This window comes from Catharus ustulatus, chromosome 25 (genome assembly GCF_009819885.2).
Source record: "Catharus ustulatus isolate bCatUst1 chromosome 25, bCatUst1.pri.v2, whole genome shotgun sequence".
Lineage (NCBI taxonomy): Eukaryota > Metazoa > Chordata > Aves > Passeriformes > Turdidae > Catharus > Catharus ustulatus.
Window position 1 is genome coordinate 856294 of NC_046245.1, and position 27987 is coordinate 884280.

At 57.6% G+C, this 27987-nt stretch overlaps 1 protein-coding gene across 1 annotated transcript; it reads left to right on the forward strand.

Annotated features, from left to right (window-relative positions):
* Nucleotides 1–27780, forward strand: LAMB3 (laminin subunit beta 3). The gene is made up of 22 exons (XM_033080126.1): nt 1–66; nt 1368–1522; nt 11515–11629; nt 11791–11864; nt 11984–12163; nt 12593–12656; nt 12901–13076; nt 13652–13772; nt 14006–14194; nt 14272–14427; nt 14827–15026; nt 16335–16446; nt 16895–17267; nt 18511–18671; nt 19196–19404; nt 20895–21098; nt 22655–22799; nt 23556–23763; nt 24726–24867; nt 25002–25178; nt 26767–26920; nt 27287–27780. Exons 1-22 carry the CDS (start codon nt 27–29, stop codon nt 27421–27423), a joined length of 3492 nt encoding a protein of 1163 aa, XP_032936017.1. The 5' UTR covers nt 1–26; the 3' UTR covers nt 27424–27780.
* Nucleotides 27781–27987: the final 207 nt, after the last annotated feature.

Below are 27987 nucleotides of genomic sequence, written 5' to 3' on the forward strand. Positions count from 1 at the left end.
CTGCAAAGTTCCCCGGGAGTGTCCGAATGGAGCCTCTGTGGCCGTGGGCAGTGCTGGCCCTGCTGGGTAAGGATCACACAGAAACTCGGGGCACAGCTGGGCAAACAGCAGCACTGCTGCTGGCAGAGCTGATCCTGGGGCTGGGGCTGGGGCTGGGGCTGCCAGGAGGCTGCTGCTGTGTCCTGGGCAGCAGGGCTGGGTCTGGGGACAGGGGACACCTCCAGGGCTGGGTTTGGGGACAGGGGGCACAAACCTGGGCTGGATTTGGGGACAGGGGACACACCAGGGCTGGATTTGGGGACAGGGACACAAACCTGAGCTGGATTTGGGGACAGGGGACACCTCCAGGGCTGGGTTTGGGAACAGGGGATACAAACCTGGGCTGGATTTGGGGACAGGGGACACAAACCTGGGCTGGATCTGGGGACAGGGGACACCTCCAGAGCTGGATTTGGGGACAGGGGACACCAACGTGGGCTGGATTTGGGGACAGGGGACACACCAGGGCTGGATTTGAGGACAGGGGGCACAAACCTGGGCTGGATTTGGGGACAGGGGGCACCTCCAGGGCTGGATTTGGGGACAGGGGACACAAACCTGGGCTGGATTTGGGGACAGGGGACACCAACCTGGGCTGGATTTGGGAACAGGGGACACACCAGGGCTGGATTTGGGGACAGGGGACACCAAACCAACCAGGGCTGGATTTGGGGTCAGGGGACACCTCCAGGGCTGGATCTGGGGACAGGGGACACCTCCAGGGCTGGATTTGGGGACAGGGGACACCAAACCAACCTGGCCTGGATTTGGGAACAAGGACACCACCAGGGCTGGATTTGGGGACAGGGGACACCTCCAGGGCTGGATTTGGGGACAGGGGACACCTCCAGGGCTGGATCTGGGGACAGGGGACACCACACCAACCTGGAGTGGATTTGGGATCAGGGGACACCAACCTGGGCTGGATTTGGGAACAGGGGACACCAAACCAACCTGGACTAGATTTGGGGACAGGGATCACCACCAGGGCTGGCTCTGGGGACAGGGGACACCAACCAGGGCTGGATTTGGGGACAGGGGACACACCAGGGCTGGTCAGTTTGATGGGCAAGGCACAGAGCATCCTTGCAGCCCAAAACCTGGGCCAGGGCAAGGAAGTGCTTTGGAAATAATTAGTACAAAGCAGTATTATTAAAACCAAGGTACCTCAGGGGTGAAACACCCCTCTCCTTGCTGGCACAGGCCTTGGGGAGGTTGCCCCAAGCGTGGCCTCGTGGCTGGTGTGGTGCAGCACACCCCTGTTCTGGGGCTGGTTGGTGTCTGTGCCTGCCTGGCACCAGCCCTGATCCCTTTTCCTGCTGTTGCAGCTGCCCCACAGGTGCTGGGAGCACAGAGAACCTGCTCCCAGGGCGCCTGCTACCCTGCCCCCGGGGACCTGCTGCTGGGACGAGCCCCTGGCCTGACAGCCTCGTCCACCTGCGGCCTCAGCCGGCCTGAGACGTACTGCACACCCCATGGAGAGGTACAGCCCTGCACCTGCACCCCAAACCTCCCCAGGGACGGGAGTCCCTTCATCCACCCCGTCCTGCCCCTCTCCAGGGATGTGCCCAGGCTGGGGGGCTCTGAGCTGCCTGTGGGGGCTGTTCTGGGATGAGTTTTAAGGGAATTTCCAACCCAAATCATTCTGTGGTGCTGGGATGTGTCCCCCTCGCAGCCTGCAGTGTCCCCTGGACATTTCTGTGTCCTGGAGGGAGAGGAGCTGAGCAGGGACAGGACGGGCAGTAAAGCTCTGGAATGAGATCTGGGGGTAAAACATCCTGGACACTTTAATTATAAACTAAACTCGTACTTTACTTGTCACAAATGGGAACACTTCAAACCTCCCCAGGGACGGGAGTCCCTTCATCCACCCCGTCCTGCCCCTCTCCAGGGATGTGCCCAGGCTGGGGGGGCTCTGAGCTCAGCCTGTGGGGGCTGTTCTGGGATGAGCTTTAAGGGGATTTCCACCCCAAATCATCCTGTGGTGCTGGGATGGGGGCTCTGAGCTGCCTGTGGGGGCTGTTCTGGGATGAGCTTTAAGGGCATTTCCACCCCAAATCATTCTGTGGTGCTGGGATGGGGGCTCTGAGCTGCCTGTGGGGGCTGTTCTGGGATGAGCTTTAAGGGGATTTCCACCCCAAATCATCCTGTGGTGCTGGGATGTGTCCCCCTCGCAGCCTGCAGTGTCCCCTGGACATTTCTGTGTCCTGGAGGGAGAGGAGCTGAGGCTGAAGGCAGGGACAGGATGGGCAGCAAAGCTCTGGAATGAGATCTGGGGCTGAAACATCCTGGACGCTTTAATTATAAACTAAACTCGTATTTTATTTGTCATAAATGGGAACACCTCAGGCCTTTCACAAAGGCTTGGAAAAGCTGCTGGAGTGAGGAACTGTTTGCAATCACTGCTGTGTGGGGGCAGCAGATCCTGCTGGGGGACAGTGCTGCAGATGGCCAGAGCTGCCAGCGAGGCAGAGCCACAGCTGGAGGGTGAATCTGCCTGGGCACAGAGCTCAGAGCTGCAGGGGTGATGGTGGGAACATCCCCACAGCCTTTCTGGGGCTGCTGTTAACCCAAAGTGCCCAGGATGAGCCCCAGGGTTCAGTGCAGGACAGGCAGGAAGGGTCCTGGCAGGGATGCTCCAGAGGAAAGGAGCTGGCAGCTCTCCAGTGGGGCAGCGTTTTCTGAGGCTGTGACTCAGCCTCCTCCTGCTTTTAATTGCCCTGCAAGCTGAAGGCCAAGCTGTGGCTGTGAGTGGATTTGTTGTGGAGCCAGCGGTGTTGTGGCTGGGCTGGAGAGATTTCCACTGAGCTCAGGGAGGGGGCAGCTCCTGGCCCAGAGGGGTGTGAGCACAGAATCCTCCTGGCCCAGAGGGGTGTGAGCACAGAATCCTCCTGGATGCTGGGCTGGCTGCAGCTCTCCTCCCTCAGCTCCTTTTCTAGGCTGACACTCACAGCCAGGCATTTCCTCCACTCCCTTTTTCTGGAGCTCCTCTGCTGATCTCAGGGATCAGGATTTGTGCTCACCACACAGATGAACTGTTTCCTGTGGCTTAATTGGTTTTTCTTTCCAAATTTCTGCTTATAGATGAGGGAAGCTCATAAACGTGCCTCTGAAATCTTCATTTAACAATGGCTTTTGGCAGTGGCTTTTATTTGAAAAGGGGGCATGGGGGCCTCGTGCTTGGGAAGTGAGTGTGGACAAAACCCTGCTCAAGCTGCTCACCCCAGCAGCAGCTGGAAAGGGCTGTGACCCCTTTGCTGACCCTGGGAGCTCTCTCAGAGGGATCTCTGATCCTCTGCAGCATTTGGAATCTTTGAAGTGGGGCCTGGCCATGTCTGTGCTGTGCTGCCCCTGCAGCAGGAGTGACCCTGGGTGCAGGGTTAGGGAGTGAGGAGGAGGAGGAGGAGGAGGGCAGGGAGCAGGGCTGCAGGGCTCCCTTCCAGGCTGCAAATCCCCAAACTGCTCGGTTTTCATGTCCCTCATCCCTTACAAGCACCAGGGTTAAAGGGGAATAGATCATTAACAAAATTAACATTGCACTGAGTTGGATTCTCCAGTTCTAGCTCTGGGAATGGGCTCTTTGCTCCCTTACATTTTGTTCCTTTTCTTTATTGAAATGAGAGATTCAGAGCTGCTGATAGCAAATCCCCCGATTTCTGTTCTGCAGCTGTAATTGCTGATGGAGGTTTGATTATAGCAACTCTCAGCTTGGGAGAAATCCCCACGGCTTCAGCATTTCCTAATTTTTCCCTCCCTTTCCCTACTTCCCCAATTTCAGCAGAACTGAACTCGATTTCCCTATCCCCATCCTATAAAAAGCAAGCACGTTTAATTTATAGACTCCTAGGGCTCTTTTTTGGTCTCAAGCCTTGCTCTTGTTCATTTGCCAAATAGGTACAGATCTGGAGGTGGTTTTGCAACCTCAGCAGAGGGCACGAGATGAGGGGTTGCTGTCACTGCTGCAGTGCCCTGCTGGCCCCAGGGCCCTCTTTTGCAACTCTGGTGGTCACTCATCAACTTCAGCCTCTGCTCCATTGTCTGGCCCAGCTGCAGATCCCTCTAACCTTTATACTTTGCTCTCCTGATTGCTCCATCCCTGCCCGGGGGCTCAGCCCGGTGAAATGCAGAAAGGACAATGCCATTTATAGCACAGTGAGCTGGGGGTGAGGGCAGGGTGGGAGTGGGACCAGGCAGCCAATGGTCCGGACTGGAAACCACTCAGGGCTCGGGAGGTGCTGCTGGAGCCGGCAGGAAACTGAAAATAAACCGGGAAAATAAACCAGGAAAATAATCCAGGAAAATAAGTCAGGAGAATAAACCAGGAAAATAATCCAGGAAAATAAACCAGGAAAATAAGCCAGGAAAATAAACCAGGAAAATAAACCAGGAAAATAAGCCAGGAAAATAAACCAGGAGAATAAACCAGGAAAATAATCTGGTAAAATAAGCCAGGAAAATAAACCAGGAAAATAAGCCAGGAAAATAAACCAGGAAAATAAGCCAGGAAAATAAACCAGGAGAATAAACCAGGAAAATAATCTGGGAAAATAAACCAGGAAAATAAACCAGGAAAATAAGCCAGGAAAATAAGTCAGGAGAATAAACCAGGAAAATAAACCAGGAAAATAAACCAGGAGAATAAACCAGGAAAATAATCTGGGAAAATAATCTGGGAAAATAAACCAGGAAAATAAACCAGGAAAATAAGCCAGGAAAATAAGCCAGGCTGGGTTTGGAGCCTGGGAGGTGCTGGGGAAGGCTTGGTGTGAAAGGCTGGGATGGGCTGAGGTGTGATTCGAGCCAGTCAACACTTCTCTCTTTAACTACAGAACATAAAACATGGAAATATGTGTTACACATGTAAATATGGATATTGCATGTGTAAATGTGCATGTTACATGTATAAGCATGCATGTTACATGGATAAATATGCATGCTACATATAAATAGGTATGTTACATTTATAAACATGTATGTTATATGTCTAAATATGCACGTTACATATGTAGATATGCATGTTACATGTATAAATATGCATATTAAATATATAACTATATATTACATATATAAATATGCATGTTACAGATAAATATGCATATTACATATATAAATATATATGCTACCTATATAAATATTCATGTTACATATGTAGATATGCATGTTACATGTATAAATATGCATATTAGATATATAACTATATATATTACATATATAAATACGTTACAGATAAATATGCATATTACATATATAAATATATATGCTACATATATAAATATGCATGTTACATATGCAAATATGCACGTTACATATATAAATATGTGTTACATATAAAAATCTATATTACATATATAAATATGCATGTTACATATGTAAATATGCATGTTACATATATAAATATGTATGTTACATATAAAATATGCATGTTACATATATAAATATGCATGTTACACATGTAAACATGCACGTTACACATGTAAATGTAAATGTGTGCACACACTGAGGACCAGGACCAGCTCCCACTGGTACCCCCAGCCAAGGGGAGGTACCAGAGGCTCTCACAGCCACCCAGAGCATCCCTGTGAGAGCAGCAGAGGAGGCAGGGCAGCAGCAGGGCTGTGTCCCTGAGCTGGGGGTGTCACTGGGACACTTTGGGTATTTCAGATGTTGTTTGCAGAGGATTTTCTGTCTTTGTGGGTGGATGTGGAGGGCGGGCGGTCGCTTCATCAGCTCTGGGGTCAGGGTGACAGGAGATCCACAGGGGACTGAGAGGAGATTTCCAGGGTCCCTGTGGGAGCTGGGGAGGGAGATGTGATCCCGCTGGAGCTGCTGGCACAGCGCAGGGTCCCTGCTGCTGATGGATGGTGGCAGCTGCCTGGCAGGGCAGCTCTGCAGCATCTCTGGAGCCTCAGCTCCTCCTTGGCTGCTTCCGAAAATACCGGCCAGTGTCTGCCAGCAGGGACGTGCCAGACAGCTCCGGAGCCTGGCTAGTGCTTACATCTGCGGGGCCACCTGGCTGAGTCACTCAGGGAGTCAGAGCCCACCCCTCAGGCTGTGCTGCCCTCGTTCCACACCCCAGATTTACAGGGACAGAGCAGCCACAGAACATGGAACAGCTGCGGTTGCATGGGACCAAAGCATGGCTTCTAGTTTGGGGTTTTCTTCCTCAAGTCAGGGGTTTGCACTGAATAATTTATGTTCCTGCTGAAGGTAAAGCAGCCAGCACAGGCTGCTGCTCAGTGCTTATCTCATCAGGCACGCCCTGCTCTTTGCTGCACGGATGTGCCCCTACCTGCCAAAGAAAAAACCTATTCCCATTATTATTTCCCATTATTTTTTCCCATTATTTTTTCCCACTATTTTTTCCCATTATTTCCTCCCATTACTTTTTTCCCATTATTTTTTCCCATTATTTTTTCCCACTATTTTTCCCCATTATTTTCTCCCATTATTTTCTCCCATTACTTTTTCCCATTATTTTTTCCCTCCTCCCCTCCCTGTATCTCATTTTTCTGGCCCCACGGCTGCAGGCTGGAGGCTTCTCCTCACAGCCGAGCTGCAGAGGCAGCAGGACCCGTGTGGGGTGTGGGACAGGCTGGTGCAGTTTGGGGTTTGCAGCCTGTCAGATCATCCTGGCACATTTGAGATGGAGTTCTGCTGATGTGAGAACAGATGGGGTGAGGAAAGCAGCACCCACGTGCCTGCTTTTAATCAAGGGAAAGGAACTTCATTTCCTTGAGCCTCATCCCTGGGATGTTTGCCCAACTCGTGTCTTTACCCCATCTCTGCTCCCCTCTGAATTTGGGTAAAGCCGAGGGGCAGAGCCCTCTCAGTGTGTTTTGAGCATCGTTTTGAGCATCATTTTCAGTGTCATTTCCAAGCAGCCAGGCAAGGAGGTGACATTGGTGCCATGGCAAAGAGAACCTCAGGCCAGGCTGGGATTTTGGGGTGTCCTTGTGGGAGCTGGACTCAGTGATCCCATGGCTCCCTTTCAGCCCCACGATTCTGTGACAGACCCAAAACTGAATCCCAGTCCAGCTTAGTGAATACCAGCTGCTCACTGGGCAGTTTAACCATGACAAATGTATGGATTTCTTCCCAGGCATGACAATCCCTGCTCCCCGAGCCTGGCACAGCCAGAAATCAGTGCAGGAACAGAGACTGTCCTGCAGAAAATGGGTTGGAATTGGGAATTACATAACTTGGCTTTGCCTTTGTCCCCCAGCTAACTCAGAGCTGCTGCTCACCCCCTTGTCCAATAACCCAGAATCTCAGTGGGTGTATAAATCCCAGATAAAATTGGAATTGCAGGGCTGTCCCTATGGAATATTGGTTGTGCAAGAGCTGCCTGGGGCAGGCTGAGTGCCAGGAGAGCTGTGTCCCTGCCACCAGCTGGGCCAGGCTGGACCCCCGAGCTCTCTGCTCCATGGCTCAGCCTCCCTCCCTGCTGATGAATTAGTGCAGTTTATTTTGGGCCTGGCTCCTGTGCCAGGAGGTTTTTATTTCAAGGGCTCTGTGCTCCTGTTAAAATGGCAGCAGGAGCTCCTGAAATAGCTTTGGTCAGGGCCATCAGGTTAAAATCGCTGGGATGTGCTGCCCTGCACGAGCAGGGAGGCTGCTCAGGAGCTGGGTCACAAGGCCAGGGAGGGGGGAGGACAGAACTGTCACTCTGGGACATTTCCAAGCTGTTCTTTGTTGACTTTTCCTCCTTCCATTTATTTCTGAGACATGGCTCTATTTATTCTCAGCACAGTAATTTTCCCTCTCACACAACTGTGTTGTGAATTATCTTTCAAAAGCCTGGAGTGAATTTTCTTTAATCCCAGAAGCTCCAAATTCCATATTTTGGGTGACTGGAGTAGCTTGGAGGCACAGAGGGTGAGAAGTGATTTCCTGGCAGACCCACAAGCTCTTTTACCTTCCTAAAAAGGCCCTGGGAGCCCTCAGCATTTCCCCAGCCCAGTTCTGTGCTGGCAGGAGGGGAGGACGTGCAGGGAGTCAGCGCTGACCCCGGGGTGGCTGACCCAGAGTGGACCCCAAATCTATCACGTCACTGCCATTCATCACATAATTGTCATTTATCACATAATTGTCATTTATCACATAGTTCTGCAGCCCTCTGTGTTCCTGGCCCAGCTCCCAGGGATCCACTGAGCCTGCTTAAAAATTAAAAAAAAAAATAAATGGGAAAGAGCTGGACAAAGGTACGTGCTGGTAAATCTCTCCTCACTTTGGGCTGTCATTTTTGGTAATTCCCTCTGTCCCAAGGAACTTTGAGACACATAGTCACAGCTGGTAAGAGCAAATCCTGCTCTTGTGCAATGCAGGGGTTTCACAATTTACTCCGAGGACGTGAAATGAATTTGGCTTCCAGTGTTAATTTTAGCCTTAATTTAAGAACTGAGAAAAAGGGGAGGAAAAAAAGGCGATTTTTGCACCCAGCCAGCCCTGGGCTGCCTGGGCAGGGTTTGTCTCACACAGTTGAAGCCACATCTTGGTTTAATCCACATTGGAAGAGGGGCTGCAGCTGCACCGTGGTGCTGAGCGCTGCTCTCCTGGCTTGTGAATGATCTCATAAGCATCCACGAGTCACTGCTAATGAATAATTTAGCCGAGATTAACCTTTCCCCTCGCAGAGAACCTTCCTTTCTCCTTTGCTAAGCACAGTCAGACTGGTGGGAAGTTTAATCACCGCTGGCAATTGTTCAGTAGATTATTTCTGTGGATAATTCCTGCAGCTCCCTGACAATTTGCTGCTCGTGGCCATTATCTGAAATGAGTTCTGCCTAGACCTGATTAAATTATTTGTGATTCTCACTGGTAGAGCCAGGGAAATTGCATGATTATATATTTTCAGTGCTATGTTTGCTTACTTTGTGATATTGTTATAAATATTGCAGTTTGCCAACTCCTGTGCTGGGGTATTTATAGACAGAGAACATAAAGATTGTGGAAAATATGGGAACAGATGGGTTCCAAGGGAGGATCTCGCTGTGCACCCAGCTGGGGAAGGTTCCCAGGCCTGGGACAGAGCAGACCCAGTCTGGGCTGTGTTAGGAATCAAAGCACAGACTAATTTTTGTAAACCACAAATTAATTTTTAAAGGGGAAACCAGAAATGGTGGTGTCACCGTAGTGCAGTGGCTGCCACCTCCTGCTGTCCCCCTGGGCACAGACCTGTCCCTTCCCTGCTCAGGGCTGGATTTGGCTGGATTTGGTGTCTGTGAAGTGCTGCTTGTCACTTGTCACCCCCATGTCCCTCTGTCACTGAAAGCTGATGCCCCACGGGTGTCACTGCAGCCCTGCCAGCCCTGCCAGGGGATCTCATTGCCCTCCCTGTGCCAGCTGTGCCCCTGCCAGGCCCTGTCCCCTCCTGTCCCCTCCTGTCCCCCAGACCTGTTCTGCACCCAGGGTGACCTTTCTGAGCCTCCTGGCACCTCTGCAAACTCTGCTGGATCCTCCCTAATCCCCCAGGCTCTGGGATGTGTCAGTGTGTGACAGACATGTCCCACTGCTCCATCTGCTGCTCAGGCCACTGACAGCTCAGGATCCCGAAGGTTTGGGCTGGAGGACAGGGTGCAGTTCCAGTGCCCTGTCATGGGACACCCTTCAGCACCCCAGGGTGCTCCAAGCCCCATCCAGCCTGGCCTTGGACACTTCCAGGGATGGGGCAGACACATTTTCTCAGGATGCTGTTTCCCAGCAGGCTGGAGGTGCTGAGCCCTTCATTTCACACCCTGAGCAGAATCTTTCCCCTCCCAGGGACCTCTGCAGTCCCTGGTGTTTGCTCCACTCCAAGTGCTCTACTCAGGGCCTCCCTGTGTCCCCTGGGATGCTGCTGTGGGCTCTGGCACCGTCTCCCATTCCCCATCATCTCCTAATTCCCCATCTCCTAATTCCCCATCTCCTAATTCATCATTTCCTAATTCCCCATCATCTCCTAATTCCCCACCATGTCCTAATTCCCCTTCTCCTAATTCCCCATCTCTTAATTCATCATCTCCCAATTCCCCATCTCTAAATTCCCCATCATCTCCCAATTCCCCTTCTCCTAGTTCCCCATCCTCACCCCCAGCCCTGCCCTTCCCCACCTTGGCCTCACCTGGGTCTCTCCATCCCGGTTTCCTGGTGGTCCTTCCCAAAACCTCCCCTGACCCCACAGGGTTGGGGCTGGGACTTGGGTCAGGATGTAGGTCGGGATTGGGGTTGGCATTTGGGGTCAGGATGGGAATGGTGGGGAGGGGAATGGGGAGATTGGGGTTGGGATTGGGGTCAGAATTGGGGTCAAGATTGGGGTTGGGGTCGGGATTTGGGTTGCGATTGGGGTTGGGGTCAGGCTTGTGGTTGAGATTGGGATTGGGGTTAGGATTGGGGTTGGCATTTGGGGTCAGGATGGGAATGGTGGGGAGGGGAATGGGAGACTGGGGCTGGGATTTGAGTCAGGCTTGTGGTCGGGACTGGGGTTGGGGTTGAGATTGGGGTCAGGATTGGGGTTGGGGTCAGGATTGGGGTTGGGGTTGAGATTGGGGTCAGGATTGGAGTTGGGGTCAGGATTTGGGTCAGGATTGGGGTTGGGATTGGGGTTGGGGTCGGGATTGGGGTCAGGATTTGGGTTGGGATTGGGGTTGGGGTTGAGATTGGGGTCAGGATTGGGGTCGGGGTCAGGATTTGGGGTTGGGATCCCCCAGCCTGCTGGCCCCCCGTGCCCGTCCCCTTGGCTGCTGCCCAGCCCTCCTGCCCTGCCACTCTTGCTCAATCCCTTCCCTGTCCCTGCCCGTCCTGCCCCAGCTCAGGAGCCCCGGCCGTGGCTGCTGCTGCCTGCAGGGAGCGTTGCCTGGTAGGGACGTTTTGGGCATTTGTTTGCTCCCTGGGGACCGTTTTCTCCCGTCCCCACACTCCCCGTGCTAACTCTCTGTTTACTCCTTGGATTACTTGCACAAGGGAAGGGCTGAACTTTGAGCCACTCGACTTCCACCCCCTGGCTTCTCACCCACTGCTCGCTCTGCAGGGAGAGCCCTGGGGGCCGAGCATCGCCCGCAGCCCTGGAGAGGAGAGAAAGGAGCTTCTGTCCCCCAGACAGCCTCGGCTGGGTGGAAAGGGCAAACCAGTCCTGAAAAGCTGCAAAGGGCTTTGTATGGAGTGTTGGCGTTGTGGAAACCAGGGGGCTTGCTTAAAAAACCGCAATTTTGGTGGTTCGCCAAAAATCTGTGTTAGTCAAAAGCATTTTGGGTTTAGTTTTCAGTCCATAAAACTTTGAGTTGTGGTTTTTACCAAGGTGTGGAGGGGAGCACTTGAGGGCTGTGTTGGCAGTCTCATGATCGTGGTCCTTCATCCCTAAATGAGCTGTGCTGATGCTCCTCGTCCTTACTGCATCCACCCTCCCCTTCCTGCTCATCCCTGAGCCCCTTCCCGCTCATCCCTGAGCCCCTTCTCTCTGGGATGCTGGCATGGCCACTCCTGCCATCCTTTCTTTTGCAGTGGAGCATGAAATGCTGCAGGTGTGACTCGAGGCTGCCCCACAGCTACAACGGGCACCGCGTGGAGAACGTGCTGTCCTCGGCCGGCCGCGCGCGCTGGTGGCAGTCCCAGAACGGTGAGGGACACAAACCGCAGCCAGTAATGTTCCCAAGGGGAAGAGGGAATGGTGTTGAGTTCTGTGGATGGGGAGGAAAGAGGAAATGGCTGGTCTGGCTGGTTATTATTGTCCCCACGTCCCCAGAGTGTCCCTGTGACCGTGCCCGTCTGTGCCCGCAGGTGTGGAGCGTGTGTCCCTGCAGCTGGACCTGGAGCAGCTGTTCCAGCTGGACAGCGTCGTGCTGCACTTCAGGGTTGGTGTCTGTGGGCAGCTCCTGTGGCCCTGAGGGGTCACCCCGTGGTGCCAGCCCGCGGTGCCAGCCCGTGTGTCTGTCTGTGTGTCTGTCTGTCCGTGTGTCTGTCCGTGCCGCAGTCTCCGCCCGCAGCGATGCTGATCGAGCGCTCCGTGGACGCCGGCAGGACGTGGCAGGTGCTGCAGTACCTGGCCTCTGACTGTGCCACCGCCTTCCCCCGCGTGCCCCGCGGGCCCCCCGAGGGCTGGCAGGACCCCCGGTGCCAGGAGCTGCGGGGACACCCCGTGCACGGGGGCACGGTACGGACTGGGCGTGGGGGACCCCCGTTATGGCCCTGGGGTTGGGCTGGGTGCTGCTGCAGGAACATGGGGTGGGGGGATGGAAGCCTTGTACACCTGGTGAGGGATGTGGGGATGGAAGCCTTGAACACCTGGTGAGGGATGGGGGGATGGAAGCCTCGTATACCTGGTGTGGGATGTGGCCCGTGGCACCCAGCACTACTGAGGGCAGTCCTTGGGAAGGTTCCTTGAGAAAATTCCTGCTCCTCTAGCAGGAAAGTATTTACTTCTCTGTGATGGCTGAGCTGTTGTGCTGTCCTGTAAAATCCTCTGCAGCTCTAAAGGCTGTCCCTGTGTTCAGTGACAGAGACAAGTCCAGAGCACACAGTGCCCAGAGCAGAGAGCAGCTCGAGTTTCCTGCTTTGTAACCTCTGTGTTTTCCCCTCTAAGGTGAAATTCAGTGTCCAAGACCTGGGGTCTACAATCAGCTCCTCTTACAGCCAAGCCGTGGAGAGTAAGCAATGGGCCTTGTCAGAGCTGAGAGGGGAATGAGGCTCCTGGTGGTTCTCCCTGCAGGGATGGGAAATGCTGAGCTGGGGTAACCCCTGGGGCACCCTCAGCTGCACCTCTGGGCTGTCAAGGAGCAGCATTTTGTCTTTGTGCCAATTCCTCCTTCCCTTGCTCCAAGCCCTCCCCACCAACTGCAAGAGCTCCTGCTGTCCCCTGCTGCCCCTCACCCCCGTCCCTGTCCCCAACAGAGCTGGGGCCCTTCACCAACCTGCGCATCAACTTCACGGAGCTGCCCCACATCCCACGCCAGGGCTACCACTCGCCCAGCACCTTCTACGCCGTGACGGAGATGCAGGTGCTGGGGAGCTGCTTCTGCCACGGCCACGCCGAGCGCTGCAGCCCTGCAGGGAACCAGCACAGCACGGTGAGCTGGGGCTCCGGGGGTCTGGGCACTGCTGGGATGGTTCCATTGCCTGCCAGGGGTCTGGGCACCACTGGGATGGCTGTGCCATGGGCTGCCAAGGGTCTGGGCACTGCTGGGATGGTTCCATTGTCTGCCAGGGGTCTGGGCACCACTGGGATGGCTGTGCCATGGGCTGCCAGGGGTCTGGGCACCATGGGGATGGCTCTGCCATGGGCTGCCAAGGGTCTGGGCACTGCTGGGATGGTTCCATTGCCTGCCAGAGCTCTGGGCACCACGGAGATGGCTCTGCCATGGGCTGCCAAGGGTCTGGACAAAGCTGGGATGGCTCCACTGCCTGCCAGGGGTCTGGGCACCACGGGGATGGCTCTGCCATGGGCTGTCAGGGGTCTGGGTACCACTGGGATGACTCCACTGCCTGCCTGGGGTGCTCCTGGGGACACCTTGGCCACAGTGACCAGGAAGGGGCTGTGGGAAGCTCTTTGATGGGCACGAGCTGGACAGGCAGCGTGAGGGTGAGGCTCTGCCCTGCTCACTGTCCCCAGGGAGGGTGACACGGTGTCTGTGTCACACAGCAGGTCCCTGGGCACTGCGTGTGCCAGCACAACACGGCCGGGCCGCACTGCGAGCGCTGCGCTGCCCTGTTCAACGCCCGGCCCTGGGCGCCCGCCGAGGACAGCGACCCCCACGAGTGCCAGCGTACGGCCAGCGCTGCCCCCGCCCCAGCCCTGCCAGCCCGCGGCTCCAGCCCCTTCCCTGGCACTCTGCGGGGCTGGCTCAGCACCTTTGCCTCTCCTGGGCTGCAGCAGTGGTGGCACTGTGGGGCTGTGCCATGTCACTGTGTCACACAGGAGCCTGGGGCACCCTCTGCTGCTGCTGGAGGGGTGTGCACGGTGCCAGCTCCCACTGAGCCCTTTTCTGGCATTTTTTAGGATGTGACTGCAATGGCCACTCGTCCTCGTGCCACTTTGACCCCGAGCTGTACCGGGCCAGCGGCGGGGCCAGCGGGGGGGTGTGTGACCACTGCCAGCACAACACCGAGGGCAACAACTGCGAGCGCTGCAGAGCCAGCTATTTCCGTAACCCACGGAGGGAGCTGAGCCACCCCGAGGCCTGCCTGCGTGAGTGGCACCCCAAACCCCCATCCCCTTCCTCAGGACCTGCCCCCTCAGCTGGGACAATTCCTGCCCGTTTGCAGCCTGTGAGTGTGACCCGGATGGCACCGTGCCCGGCTCTGCCTGTGACCCGGGGACAGGGCGCTGTGTGTGCAAGGACAACGTGCAGGGGGACCGCTGCCACCTCTGCAAGCCGGGCTTTGCCCAGCTGGCCGCTGCCAACCCCGCTGGGTGCCGCAGTGAGTACCCCCGGGACACCCCCTCCAAAAGGGACCCGGGTCCTGCCCAGCTTTGCTCTGGGGTTTTCAAGCCAAGGGCCTGGTTTGTAAAGGTTCAGTCTGGGGGTGGTTTCAGGTGTAAGCTCAGCAAAAAGCACAGGGCAGGTGGGTTTGGGGGTGCCCCCAGGGCTCAGGAGGTGATGCCATGCAGAGGATGGGTTGGGGCACTGCTGTGACCCCAGAGCTGGGGATGCTGAGGCCCCTCCAGCACCAATTCCTGCTGTAGCACTTGGGGGGCTGTCAGAGTGAGGTGCAGCTCTCCTGAGCTCGGCTGGGAGGGGACAGGGGCAGAGCCCCTCTTTGGGGGGCTGTGGCTCCTCCAGAGGCTGCTCCTGCCACACTCACCCCTCCCTGTTGCAGGATGCACCTGCAATGCCCTGGGGACGCGGCGGGACGCGGTGCCCTGTGACGGTGACACCGGGAGCTGCTTCTGCCTGCCCAACGTGGTGGGCAGCGACTGCGGGCAGTGCGCGGCCGGGCACTGGGGGCTGGCCAGCGGGCAGGGCTGCCAGCCCTGTGCCTGCCACCCCCGGGGCTCCCACAGCCCCCACTGCAACCAGGTACCACCCCCTGCTCCTTCTCCTTCTCCTTCTCCTTCTCCTTCTCTTCTCCTTCTCCTTCTCCTTCTCCTTCTCCTTCTCCTTCTCCTTCTCCTTCTCCTTCTCCTTCTCCTTCTCCTTCTCCTTCTCCTTCTCCTTCTCCTTCTCCTTCTCTTCTCCTCCTCCTTCTCCTTCTCCTTCTCCTTCTCCTTCTCCTTCTCCTCCTTCTCCTTCTCCTTCTCCTTCTCCTTCTCCTTCTCCTTCTCCTTCTCCTTCTCCTTCTCTTTCTCCTTTTCTCCTTCTCTTTCTCCTTTTCTCCTTCTCCTTCTCCTTCTCCTTCTCTTCTCTTCTCTTCTCTTCTCTTCTCTTCTCTTCTCTTCTCTTCTCTTCTCTTCTCTTCTCTTCTCTTCTCTTCTCTTCTCTTCTCTTCTCTTCTCTTCTCTTCTCTTCTCTTCTCTTCTCTTCTCTTCTCTTCTCCTTCTCCTTCTCCTTCTCCTTCTCCTCCTCCTCCTCCTCCTCCTTCTCCTTCCCCTTCCCTTTCCCCTTTCCCTTGCTCTGTTCTCTCCCCTCCCAACTCCACATTGCTGCTGTAAGTGGCTCTCAGGGGTTGTGCCAGGGTGTCACAGTCATGGCTCCGTGTGCCCTCACTGGGGACCTGTCAGAGCCCCCATCCCACCTGCTGGGTGGTGGCTTTGTCCCGTCCCATCCTTGGGAACCTTCACAAAACCAGCCGTGTGCTCCCCAGCACATCCCACTGCTATTTTCCTTCTCCTAATACATAGAAAACAGCACGACAGATTATTCAGGAAAATGAAAGAAGGTGGTAATTATTGAGGCAAGATTAAGGCACTTTAACAAGCTTGATATTTATCAAGGAAATCCTAATAAGACATCTTCATAGAGGCGAGGGAAGTTAATTATGCTCATTTGTCAATGAAAAGCGTGTGTGCCACTTCAGGCTTAAGAGCCAACTGGGAAAATTAAAGTTAAATGCAAAAAACCTCCAAACATGACAAATTCTGAGAGCCTAAGATAGGTTCCAAACAAGCTCAGCGTGGGGAGGAGACCTGAGATGGCAAAGCAGCTGCTCGTGGGCGATGGCTTTGTTTTTGAAACAAGGCTGAACACGCTCCTGGGGCTGCTGGGGCTCTTTGGAGCCTGTCTGCATCCTGTGCTGAGCTCAGCCTGGCACGGGCACCTCGGGCACGCCTTGGGCACAGACTGAGAGGAGGAAACGTCCGTGGGCTGGCTGTGGTGGTCACGAGCAGCTGGGGGCAGCTCTGCCAGGGCAGTGTCCTGCAGGGATGTCCCTGACGTGTCCCCTCTCAGTTCACAGGCCAGTGCCCCTGCAGGGATGGCTTCACAGGACAGACGTGCTCGGCCATGGGGCAGCAGCAGTGCCCAGCCAGGCACTACTGGGATGCACGGGAAGGGTGCACAGGTACGGCTTTGGTGTCTGCTGGGGACTGTGCATCACCTGGGAACAGGAGCAGCTGGCCCATGTCCTGACATCCCTGTCCCCGTGCTGCTTGGCAAGAGTTTCCTCTGTGGAACAGCCTCCCAGTTCATCTCCAGTATCCATCAGTGCCCTCCCAGCAACCCTGGGCAAGTCCTGGCCCCCTGTAGGGTCAGGGGCTGTGCCAGCTCCTGGGGCTGGGGGCTCTTCCCATCCCTCTGCCTGTGCCACCTCTGTCCCAGCTCCTGGGGCTGGGGGCTCTTCCCGTCCCTCCACCTGTGCCACCTCTGTCCCAGCTCCTGCAGGAGCTGCCAGGAGGGAAGGGATGTCAGCCTGGGTTGGGCCTCATTAACGCTAATTAAAGGGCTGGTTTTATACAGATCCACAGTTAATCACTGCCACCTCCTCTCTCCCTGCCCCTCTCCTGCCCCAGAGTGCGACTGCGACTTCCAGGGCACGGAGGAGCCGGGCTGTGACCGGGCCACGGGCCGGTGTCTGTGCCGGGCCGGGGTCGGTGGGCCCCGCTGTGACCAGTGCCAGCAGGGCCACTGCGGCTCCTACCCCGGCTGCCAGCTGTGCCACCCCTGCTTCCACACCTACCACGGGGACACGGAGCGCCTGCGCCAGCGCCAGGCCGGGCTGGCCAACGCCACAGCACTGCTGCCCCCGGGCACCGGCGGCTCCCAGCTCGGGGCCCGGCTCTCGCAGGCGCTGCAGAACCTGCAGCAGGCGCAGGGCATCCTCGGGCACCCCCCTGGCACCCAGCAGGGCCTGGCCCAGGCGGGCAGCGCGCTCGCTGCCATCAGGTGAGGGATGGCTGCTGCCCTGGGTGTCCCTGCTGCTGCAGGAGCTGTGGGGCTTTGTCTGTCAGCCCCTTGGTTCTGCTTCGGTTCTGCTTCGGTTCTGCTTCAGTTCTGCTTTGGTTCTGCTTTGGTTCTACTTTGGTTCTGCTTTGGTTCTGCTTCGGTTCTGTTTTGGTTCTGCTTCGGTTCTGCTTTGGTTCTGCTTCAGTTCTGCTTTGGTTCTGCTTTGGTTCTACTTCGGTTCTGTTTTGTTTCTCCTTCGGTTCTGCTTTGGTTCTGCTTCGGTTCTGCTTTGGTTCTGCTTCGGTTCTGCTTTGGTTCTGCTTTAGTTCTGCTTCGGTTCTGCTTTGGTTCTGCTTTAGTTCTGCTTCGGTTCTGTTTTGGTTCTCTTTGGTTCTGTTTCAGTTCTGCTTCGGTTCTGCTTCGGTTCTGCTTTGGTTCTGCTTCAGTTCTGTTTCGGTTCTGCTTTGGTTCTGCCCCTGCCAAGCCTGGCTCTGCTCACCAGGGCAGCAGGGAGCAGCAGAGCAGCGATTCCCCGTGTGCCTGTCCTGTGCGCAATGTCCCCGAGGCAGGGGGAGCGTGGTGGCACTCAGTGATGTGTGGTGGCACTCAGGGCTGTGTGGTGACACTCTCAGGGCTGTGTGGTGGCTCTCAGGGCTGCGTGGTGACACTCAGGGCTGCGTGGTGACACTCAGGGCTGTGTGGTGGCACTCGGGGCTGTGTGGTGGCACTCAGGGCTGTGTGGTGACACTCTCAGGGCTGTGTGGTGACACTCAGGGCTGTGTGGTGACACTCAGGGCAGTGTGGTGGCACTCAGAGCTGGGTGGTGACACTCAGGGCTGTGTGGTGACACTCAGGGCTGCGTGGTGACACTCAGGGATGTGTGGTGGCTCTCAGGGCTGCGTGGTGACACTCAGGGCTGCGTGGTGGCACTCAGGGCTGTGTGGTGGCACTCAGGGATGTGTGGTGGCACTCAGGGCAGTGTGGTGACACTCAAGGCTGTGTGTTTGCTCTCTCAGGGCACATCCAGCATTCCTGGTCCCTGTGTGGGCACAGAGGGGCTGCAGCCCAGCTCCTCCCTCTGCAAACCCACGAGGCCCTGGCGTGTCCTGGGTGTCCCTGGGCTCAGAAGTGTCCTTTGCCAGGTGCTGGCAGTGCCCCAGCACAGGTGGCCCTCTCAGCCCTGCTCTGTCTGCAGGTACTCTGCTCTCTATCTAATTCACATTTTGTTCTTTCTCTCTCCCAGGGAGCAGGTCCGAGGCATAAACCCCGACCTTCATTTCCTGGATGACACCGCCTCGTTATCCAGGGAGCTCAAAGCCCTCAACAGCAGCTTGATTGTCACCAACTCCCAGTACCAGAGCAAGAAGACCCAGTTTGAAAGCAGCCGCAGCACGGACCTGGCAGGTACAGCTCTGCAGCTGCGACATCTCTCGATTTGCAGTCATTAATTTATCTCAGCCTGGCTGCCTGGGGCTTCCCCCTGCTGGATGAGGAGGGCTTTTTACCCTGAGCACCTCAGAGCAGCAAACACATCTCCTGTCCCAGGGAGGGGGATGCTCCCTGCTCCACGCCCTGGGGTGTTTGCTCTGGTGTTTTGGGGCTGGCAGCTCATTTTGTGTTCCTGCTCCCCACCAGCCCAGTCTCTGCTGCCGGGGGGTGGGAAGGGGTGAGCTCTGCTGGGAGAGTCACTGCATCCATGGGGCACCAAGAGCATGGAGGTTGTGCACAGGGAAAGGGACTTTTACCCCCTGAGTTCAGTCCTTCAGGAGACCTGAGCTCGCTGAGGGAATGGCTGGAAGGTGTTTGGAATCAGGAGTTTTGGTGACTAATCCCTGTCTGCACCCTCTGCTGTGCAGGGCAGGGCAGAGCCCCAGGGTCTGCCCTGCATTTCTGAGTCATTTGTGCCATTTATCCCGCTATTCCCACAGGAGCCTTCCAGACCATCCGCTCTGCCTACCAGAGCTCCAGCAGTGCCAGCAGCCGTGCCCAGGCTGCCCCGGGGCTGCTGGCCCAGGCCGGGGAGAGCCGCCGGAGCGCCGCGGGGCTGCAGCGGGACCTGGCTGGGGACACGGCCAAGCTGGTGGCCCTGCAGGGCCAGCTGGCCTCAGCCCCCGACCTCACCCCTGTCATCAACCAGGTGAAGATGCAGGAGGGGTTTTTCACTGCCCCACAGGGTGTGTTGTGCAGAGCTCAGCAGGCTGCAGTCCCATCCTGCAGCAGCTCCCCTGGGGCAGGGCAGGACAGATCTCTGTCCAGACAGATCTCTGTGGGAACTGGCCGAGCCTGCCCTGCCCGGGGATCCCAAATCGCTGTCCCCCACCCCTCCCTACCGCGCTCTGGGGACTCACCCGTGTCACTTGTTGCATCTCCAAGCCCCACTTTATTTCTGGATGAGGTTTCTCTTATTTCTCCGTCACTGCTTTATTGCCATGGAGATCCATCCTCTGCCTGTTGCTGTGGAGACCACCAGGCTCCCCTCTGCTGCTGGGGGCACCAGCCTGCTCTGAGCCAGCAGCCTGCCCTGGGCTGGCCGTGCCCGTGTCCTGCTGCCCTGGGCTGGCCATGCCCGTGTCCTGGGCTGGCTGTGCCCGTGTCCTGCTGCCCTGGGCTGGCCATGTCCATGTCCTGCTGCCCTGGGCTGCCTGTGCCCGTGTCCTGCTGCCCTGGGCTGGCTGTGCCCGTGTTCTGCTGCCCTGGGCTGGCTGTGCCCGTGTCCTGCTGCCCTGGGCTGGCTGTGCCCGTGTCCTGCTGTCCTGGGCTGGCCATGCCCGTGTCCTGCTGCCCTGGGCTGTCCATGTCCTGCTGCCCTGGGCTGGCCGTGCCCGTGTTCTGCTGCCCTGGGCTGGCCGTGCCCGTGTCCTGCTGCCCTGGGCTGGCTGTGCCCGTGTCCTGCTGTCCTGGGCTGGCTGTGTCCATGTCCTGCTGCCCTGGGCTGGCCATGCCCGTGTCCTGCTGCCCTGGGCTGGCCGTGCCCGTGTCCTGCTGCCCTGGGCTGGCTGTGCCCGTGCCCTGCTGTCCTGGGCTGGCCATGCCCACGTCCTGCTGTCCTGTGGCTTTGGGGGCAGCTCTGCCAGCAGCCAGGGTCAGAGCTGCTGCTGCTGCTCTCCAGGGGCTGCTGGTGCAGTTCTCCCCCAAAGCAAGCAGGGCAGATGGGTTGTTCTGCACAGATGTTTGCTGCACAATTGCTGTTACTCATCGTGAGCCACTGGGGCTTGCCTCCTGCTTTGCTCCTGCTTTGCTCCTGCTTCTGCTCCTGCTTTGCTCCTGCTTTGCTCCTGCTTTCCTCCTGCTTTCCTCCTGCTTTGCTCCTGCTTTCCTCCTGCTTTGCTACTGCTTCTGCTCCATTCTGGGCTGGTGAGGCTGTGCTGACCCGGTGTCACTGGCTCAGGTGAGGGCATCCAGCTCTGGCTGCCCTCCTCTGACGGTGGCACATCTGCAGCGTGGCTGTGCCACCTGTGTCACTGCCAGCGTGCTGGGCTCCCTCCCGTGCCCACACAGCCCCTGCAGTGTGATCCCAACAGTTCCCAGCTCCCAGGGCAGGCTCTGCCACCCCTCAGGGCCGTGTTTCCCTCCCTGCTGGCACCGAGGTGTGCCCAGTGCAATTCCAGCTGTTCTCTCCCTGCCCAGGTGTGCGGAGGGGCCCGGGCGGAGCCGTGCACCCCTGCCCGCTGCCAGGGGCTGCTGTGCCCTCAGGACAACAGCTCTGCCTGTGGGGCTGGCCAGCCCTGCCACGGCCTCTTCCCGCTGGCCAGCGGCGCCCTGGCTGCGGCCGGACAAGCGGCCAAGGAGTTCAGCAGCCTGAGCGCCCGGCTCCAGGACACGGCACAGCTGGTGAGTGTGGGCACAGCTAGTGAGTGTGGGCACTGCCCGGCCCTGCCCACGCAGCACACACCTGGGGACATCCCCCCACGCTCTGTGTGAGGCTCCATCCCTCGGGCAGATTCAGGAATGGGGATTTGGGAGAGGGAGGCTCCCTGCTGGGTGTTGATCCTGCCTCCCCAGCTGAAGGCACCTGAGGGGCACTGGACACACCACAGGGAAACCTCTCTCCCTGCTGGGGTGGGATCAGTATGGCAGAAGGGCTGGGAATGTGGAAAACTCTCAGACTCTGCAGGTTCAGAGCGTTTGATACAATCAGAGAGTTCAAGAAGCTCTTGCAGCTTCTTTCTGTGCCTTGCAAAGAGAAAGTGAGCTTTCAAAGTGATTCAAAATCCATTTCAAAGGCGTTTTTAAAAGATAAATGGTGCTGTCCCTCTTTGAGAGCTTCCTTTGCCGATCCAACCCCCAAGCCTTTAACATTCACATTCCTCTAAAGCTCTGGCACGGTGAGAGCAGGGAGCAGCACCGTGCCTGGCCCAAGCTGGGGCAGGGCTGGGGGCTCTGGATGGAGCTGGGGCAGGGCTGGGGGCTCTGGATGGAGCTGGGGCAGGGCTGGGGGCTCTGGATGGAGCTGGGGCAGGGCTGGGGGCTCTGGATGGAGCTGGGGCAGGGCTGGGGGCTCTGATGGAGCTGAGGCAGAGCTGGGGGCTCTGATGGAGCTGAGGCAGGGCTGGGGGCTCTGGATGGAGCTGGGGCAGGGCTGGGGGCTCTGATGGAGCTGAGGCAGAGCTGGGGGCTCTGGATGGAGCTGGGGCAGAGCTGGGGGCTCTGGATGGAGCTGGGGCAGGGCTGGGGGCTCTGATGGAGCTGGGGCAGGGCTGGGGCAGGGCTGGGGGCTCTGGATGGAGCTGGGACAGGGCTGGGGGCTCTGGATGGAGCTGGGGCAGGGCTGGGGGCTCTGGATGGAGCAGAGGCAGGGCTGGGGGCTCTGATGGAGCAGGGGCAGAGCTGGGGCAGGGCTGGGGGCTCTGGATGCAGCAGAGGCAGGGCTGGGGGCTCTGGATGGAGCTGGGGCAGGGCTGGGGGCTCTGGATGGATCTGGGACAGAGCTGGGGGCTCTGGATGGAGCTGAGGCAGGGCTGGGGGCTCTGGATGGAGCTGAGGCAGGGCTGGGGGCTCTGGATGGAGCTGGGACAGAGCTGGGGGCTCTGGATGGAGCTGGGGCAGAGCTGGGGCAGGGCTGGGGGCTCTGATGGAGCTGGGGCAGGGCTGGGGGCTCTGATGGAACTGAGGCAGGGCTGGGGGTTCTGGATGGAGCAGAGGCAGGGCTGGGGGCTCTGGATGGAGCTGAGGCAGGGCTGGGGGCTCTGGATGGAGCTGGGGCAGAGCTGGGGCAGGGCTGGGGGCTCTGATGGAGCAGAGGCAGGGCTGGGGGCTCTGGATGGAGCTGGGGCAGGGCAGGGGGCTCTGGATGGAGCTGGGGCAGGGCTGGGGGCTCTGATGGAGCAGAGGCAGAGCTGGGGGCTCTGGATGAAGCAGAGGCACCACCAGGCCATTGCTGTGTGCAGATCAGGAGCACGGAGCTGTCGGCGAGCCAGATCCAGAGCAGCACGCGGCGGCTGGCGGAGCAGCTGGCGGTGACCAGGACGCAGATCCAGGGGGACGTGCGGCGCCTGCGGCAGCTCCTGCAGCGCCTGCGAGCCTTCCTGGCAGGTACCTGTGGCTCTGCAGGGCTGGGGCAGCTCTGGGCGTGGTGTGAGCACTGACAGGGAGTCACTGAGCCTGGCAAACACCTCCAAGGTGCCCGACCCCTGCCCTGTCACCAGCACTGAGTGCCACGTCCAGGTGTTCCCTGGGCACGGCAGGGATGGGGTTGGCAGCCAGCAGGGACCTGATGCAGAGAGGTTTTCTGGCCACTGATGCAGACAGACAGACAGATGACCCTTCTGTGGAGCAGGCTGTAAATCAGATGAGAATTCCTTGTTGTCCTACAAACTGATGCGCTGACTTATTGTTCACAGCCAGATTGTAATAACATAATGAGCCTCCTGAGCATTAGCTGAATACGAAAATCAGGTCATTTGGTGCTGCCTGGTGTTAATGATGAGTGAAGATATTTCTGAGCTAATCGCTGGGCTAATGTCCCTTGGGCTCTGCCTGCCTCTGATTTATTAACTTGTATTTGTGAAATGAAAAAAGGCTTGACTTGAAACACGCCCTCATCTGCTCAGTGAGGGCTGCTGGCTGCTCTGGGCTCAGCCATGGTGCTGCCAAATCCAAGCTATCACTTCAGCTGCTCCCTGAAAGTTCTGCTGGTGTGAATGAGAAGTGGATGGAATTCAAGGAGGTTAATTCAGAAGGGATGCTGGCAGCTGGAATGAGGAGATGTGTGTGAGATGTGCACGGCTGGCTGCCTCCTCCTCCCCGGAGTTTGCACCTTCCTGATGCGTGTGTGTGCTGGCTCTGCAGACAAGGACACGGACCCTGCCTCTGTCCAGGAAATCAGCGAGTCAGTTCTGTCCCTGCGCCTCCCCACGGACGCTGCTGCGGTCCGGAGGAGAATGACCGAGATCCAGAGGCTGGCGGCGGCGCTGCAGTGCCCCGAGGACATCCTTGCCCAGACGGCCGAGGACACGGCCAGGGCCAAGAGGCTGCAGCAGGAGGCAGAGCAGGCCAGGTCGGTGGGGGTTCAAGGCCTTTGCCAGCTGAGGGTCCCTCGGCTGGGCTGGAACTGGTGGTTCTCAGCTGGGTTCAAACCTCACTCTGCCCGAGCTGTCCTGACTTGCACAATCTGGAGTTTTGGGCCAGGCTCTTCTGTGTCCATCCAGCGCCTAAAAGAATGAGTCTGCAATCTCCAGACACCTCCCTGGGGCTGCAGGGTGAATAAATCTCCCAAGAATAGATCCCAATATAGATACCAGGACAAGAAGGGCTTTATCAAAAGCAGTGGAGGCTTTTCTCTTATCTCGAGTGCTGGGAGGTGGCAGCGTTGCCCTGGTATTAGTTGGTAGGGGTGACCTACATCCTAATTGCACAAGAGAGCACGGGGACAGTCAATGGGCTATTTGTTTTCTGGGTGAAAGTTGGGAGAATTATTCCACGGTCCCTTAAAAAGTAATTACAGGGTGTCCTTGCCAATTTGGAGCATCTGCTTTGTCACAAGTTGACTTGCAGCAATACCCCAGCGAGAAGGCCAGCAGGATAAATCTGTAAACTCCTTGGCAGTGTCTGACACCTGCTTATCCTGCTGGAAGGGATGAGACAGGGGAGCCTGGCGTTCTCCAGAGCTCTGCCCCCCAGCTGGGCAGTCCCACTGTTCACTGGAATTGCTCCTGTGCTTTCCCTCTGATACCTTGTCATGCACCATGAAGTAAATCTTTCTGACTAGTTTGAAGGAGGGTGTTTCTCTCCCCTTCTCAGTTGGTCTCCTCTGCCTGAGGCTGTGAGCTGGAGCTGATGTTCCTCTCACAAGGAAAGCTGCTGGACTGCAGCTGTGTGGGATTTGGGTGTAGGACATTGCAACCTCCCCTGTAGCAATCCTCTCCTGCTTCCCAAGCTCCCTGATTTTACCTCTGTGACTCCATTTCCACTCTGTGCCCTTTTCCACGCTCACTCCCGGTGCTCCCCACCTTTCTGCAGGAACCGTGCGAACGCCGTGGAGGGCAGCGTGGAGGAGGTGCTGGGGACCCTGCAGAGAGCCAACAGCGTGCTGCTGGAGGCCCGGGGGGCTCTCAGGGGCTCGGGCTCCTCGCTGCGCTTCATCCAGGAGCGCCTGGAGGAGGTCAGGGATGCCCGGCAGCTCCCAAAAACCATCCCGAGCTCCTGGCCCCGTCCTGTGCTGCAGCCAGCAGGGCTGTCCCTGCACAGGGAGGGTCTGGATGTGACCAAACATCACAGGGACCTCTGTGCCCGCAGATCGAGGCTGTCCTGGGGCCAGCTGAGCAGAACGTGGTGGCCATGGGGGCCGGGCTGGCCGGGCTGGCCGAGCAGCTCTCGCAGCTGCAGCAGCGCACGGAGCAGAACCGCCTGCGGGCTGGGGACACGCGGGACACGGCGGGGACAGCGGCACAGCGGGCTAGTGCTGCCCAGGAGGTACAGCTGGGGTGTGCCCAATGGGACAGGGCAGGGACAGCACTGCCCAATGGGACACAGCAGGGTCAGCACTGCCCATTGGGACAGGACAGGGACAGCAGAACAACGGGCCAGTGCTGCCCAGGAGGTACAGCTGGGGTGTGCCAAATGGGACAGGGCAAGGCCAGCACTGCCCAGCAGGTACAGCTGGGGTGTGCCCAATGGGACATGGTGGGGACAGCACTGCCCAGGAGGTACAGCTGGGGTGTGCCCAATGGTACAGGGCAAGGCCAGTGCTGCCCAGCAGGTACAACCTGGGGTGTGCCCACTGGGACAGGACAGGGACAGCACTGCCCAGCAGGTACAGCTGGGGTGTGCCCACTGGGACAGGACAGGGACAGCACTGCCCAGGAGGTACAGCTGGGGTGTGCCCAATGGGACATGGCGGGGACAGCACTGCCCAGCAGGTACAGCTGGGGTGTGCCCAATGGGACATGGTGGGGACAGCACTGCCCATTGGGACATGGCAGGGACAGCGGCACAACGGGCCAGTGCTGGCCAGGAGGTACAGCTGGGGTCTGCCCATTGGGACAGGGCAGGGACAGTGGCACAGCGGGCCAGTGCTGCCCAGCAGGTACAGCTGGGGTGTGCCCAATGGGACAGGGCAAGGCCAGCACTGCCCAATGGGACAGGGCAGGGACAGCACTGCCCAGGAGGTACAGCCTGGGGTGTGTCCATTGGGACATGGCAGGGACAGCGGCACAGCGGGCCAGCGCTGCCCAGGAGGTACAGCTGGGGTGTGCCCATTGGGACAGGACAGGGACAGCACTGCCCATTGGGACAGGGCAGGGACAGCGGCACAGCGGGCCAGCACTGCCCAGGAGGTACAGCTGGGGTGTGCCCAATGGGACATGGTGGGGACAGCACTGCCCATTGGGACAGGACAAGGCCAGCACTGCCCAGGAGGTACAGCCTGGGGTGTGCCAAATGGGACATGGCAGGGCCAGCACTGCCCAGCAGGTACAGCCCGGGGTGTGGCCAATGGGACAGGGCAGGGACAGCACTGCCCACTGGGACACACGGGGACAGCACTGCCCAGCAGGTACAGCTGGGGTGTGCCCAATGGGACAGGGCAGGGACAGCACTGCCCAGCAGGTACAGCTGGGGTGTGCCCAATGGGACAGGGCAGGGACAGCACTGCCCAGCAGGTACAGCTGGGGTGTGCCCATTGGGACATGGCAGGGTCAGCACTACCCATTCGGACACAGCAGGGTCAGCACTGCCCAGCAGGTACCAGCCCAGGGTGTGGCACTGCCAGCTGTGCCCTGCTCTGAGCCAGGCCAGACCTCCCTGTGCAGGTCCTGGCACATCACAGCATCATCCCACTGCTGGATTTCCTCCAGAGTCGTTCTCAGCCCTACTGGCCTCTGCTGGGAACTCATCTCTGGGCTGTGCCAGCTCGTGGAGCTGTCTGTCAGTCCTTGAGTGCATCACATTGCTAACAGAGACTGGTGCAGTTCCATTTAATATCTCAACAGGACTCAGCACTGGAAATGCCCCTTGCCCACGGGCTGGATCTCACCTGCAGTGTTTGTTTGCTTTTGGCCAGGCTTTTGGCCGGGTGAAGGAGCTGTACTCGGAGCTGCAGAGCAGGATGGGGCAGGGCCCTGCGCTGGGCGAGCAGGGCAGGAGGGTGCAGAACATCAGCCAGGAGGCGCAGGCTCTGCTGCAGGACACCATGGGCATCATGCTCAGGATGCAAAGTAAGGCTCTCACAAACTCACTCACACCCTGGGGCAGAGCTTGTGAGGGAAAGGGGTGAGGAGGGAGACAATGCACTTGGGGCAGTGAGGGTGGGCTCTGGGCTCTAGCTGGTGGTGCTGGGCCAGGAAATGGAGAATTTTCAAGGGGGAAACTCTTCCACCATGAAGGGCAGCCCTGCCTGCAGTGCCACTGTGCTCCTGTTTTCCTCCACACACTCCCTTACATTTTTGGCACTCAAACCTAATGGGAGTGGTGTTTTAGGGGTGTTTAGAGGGGGGAGTGCAGGATGTTGGTTTTCTTGCAGGAGTGAGGTGGGGGCTCAGCCCAACCCCACCACTTAACCCTGCCCTGCCCTCTCTCCTCAGCTTTAGAGTCGGAAATTCAGGAGGGCAACGAGGCTCTGGTGTCCAGGATGTCGCGGCTGTCGGGGCTGGAGGAGCAGGTGGGGAGGATCCGCGACAGCATCAAGAGCAAAGTCGCCTACTACGAGAGCTGCTCCTGAGCAGCCCTGCCCCTCTGCACGCCCTGACTGCTGCAGGCCCCCCCACTGCCCACTGCAGCTCTCCTGTGACCAATATCCTGATTTTCAGCAAGCTAATTTTCCATACCTCTGGAAAAGAGCTGCACTGACCCACAGGAGCAGCCCCGTGGAGTTGGACTGGCCAAAGCTGCCCAGTGGTTGGAGGAAAAAGGGGGAGAGAATCAGGCTCCCATGGCAAATAAACACATCCACAGGTTATTTCCAGAGGGCTCTATAAACCAGGACATTATTTTTTTTTCTTCTTTTAGCCAATTCAAGCTCTTTAAGCTGAATTTCACTGTTCAAATTAAAGCCCTCCTGTGGGGTCTTCTCAAGCTTTTTATCTGTGCTGCAGTTAATTCTTCAAACATGCTGTGGCTTCAGTACTTCCCTCTGAGATCTTCCTTCAAATAAGCAGATCAGAGAAACGGAGAATTTTATCTCCCTCTGTACAACATACCTATATTTATGCAAATTAGAAAAACACAGGCTCACAGTCAAAGGTGAAGTCAGATGTCTTGTTTGATTTCCTGCCACAATCTGCTT

Bases quoted from the DNA above. Each gene is read 5' to 3' on its own strand.
- LAMB3 (XM_033080126.1), top strand. From the start codon at position 27: ATGGAGCCTCTGTGGCCGTGGGCAGTGCTGGCCCTGCTGG. The intron at 14,428-14,826 runs GTGAGTACCCCC...TCCCTGTTGCAG, and splicing joins CAACCCCGCTGGGTGCCGCA to GATGCACCTGCAATGCCCTG. The intron at 24,868-25,001 runs GTCAGGGATGCC...CTGTGCCCGCAG, and splicing joins TCCAGGAGCGCCTGGAGGAG to ATCGAGGCTGTCCTGGGGCC.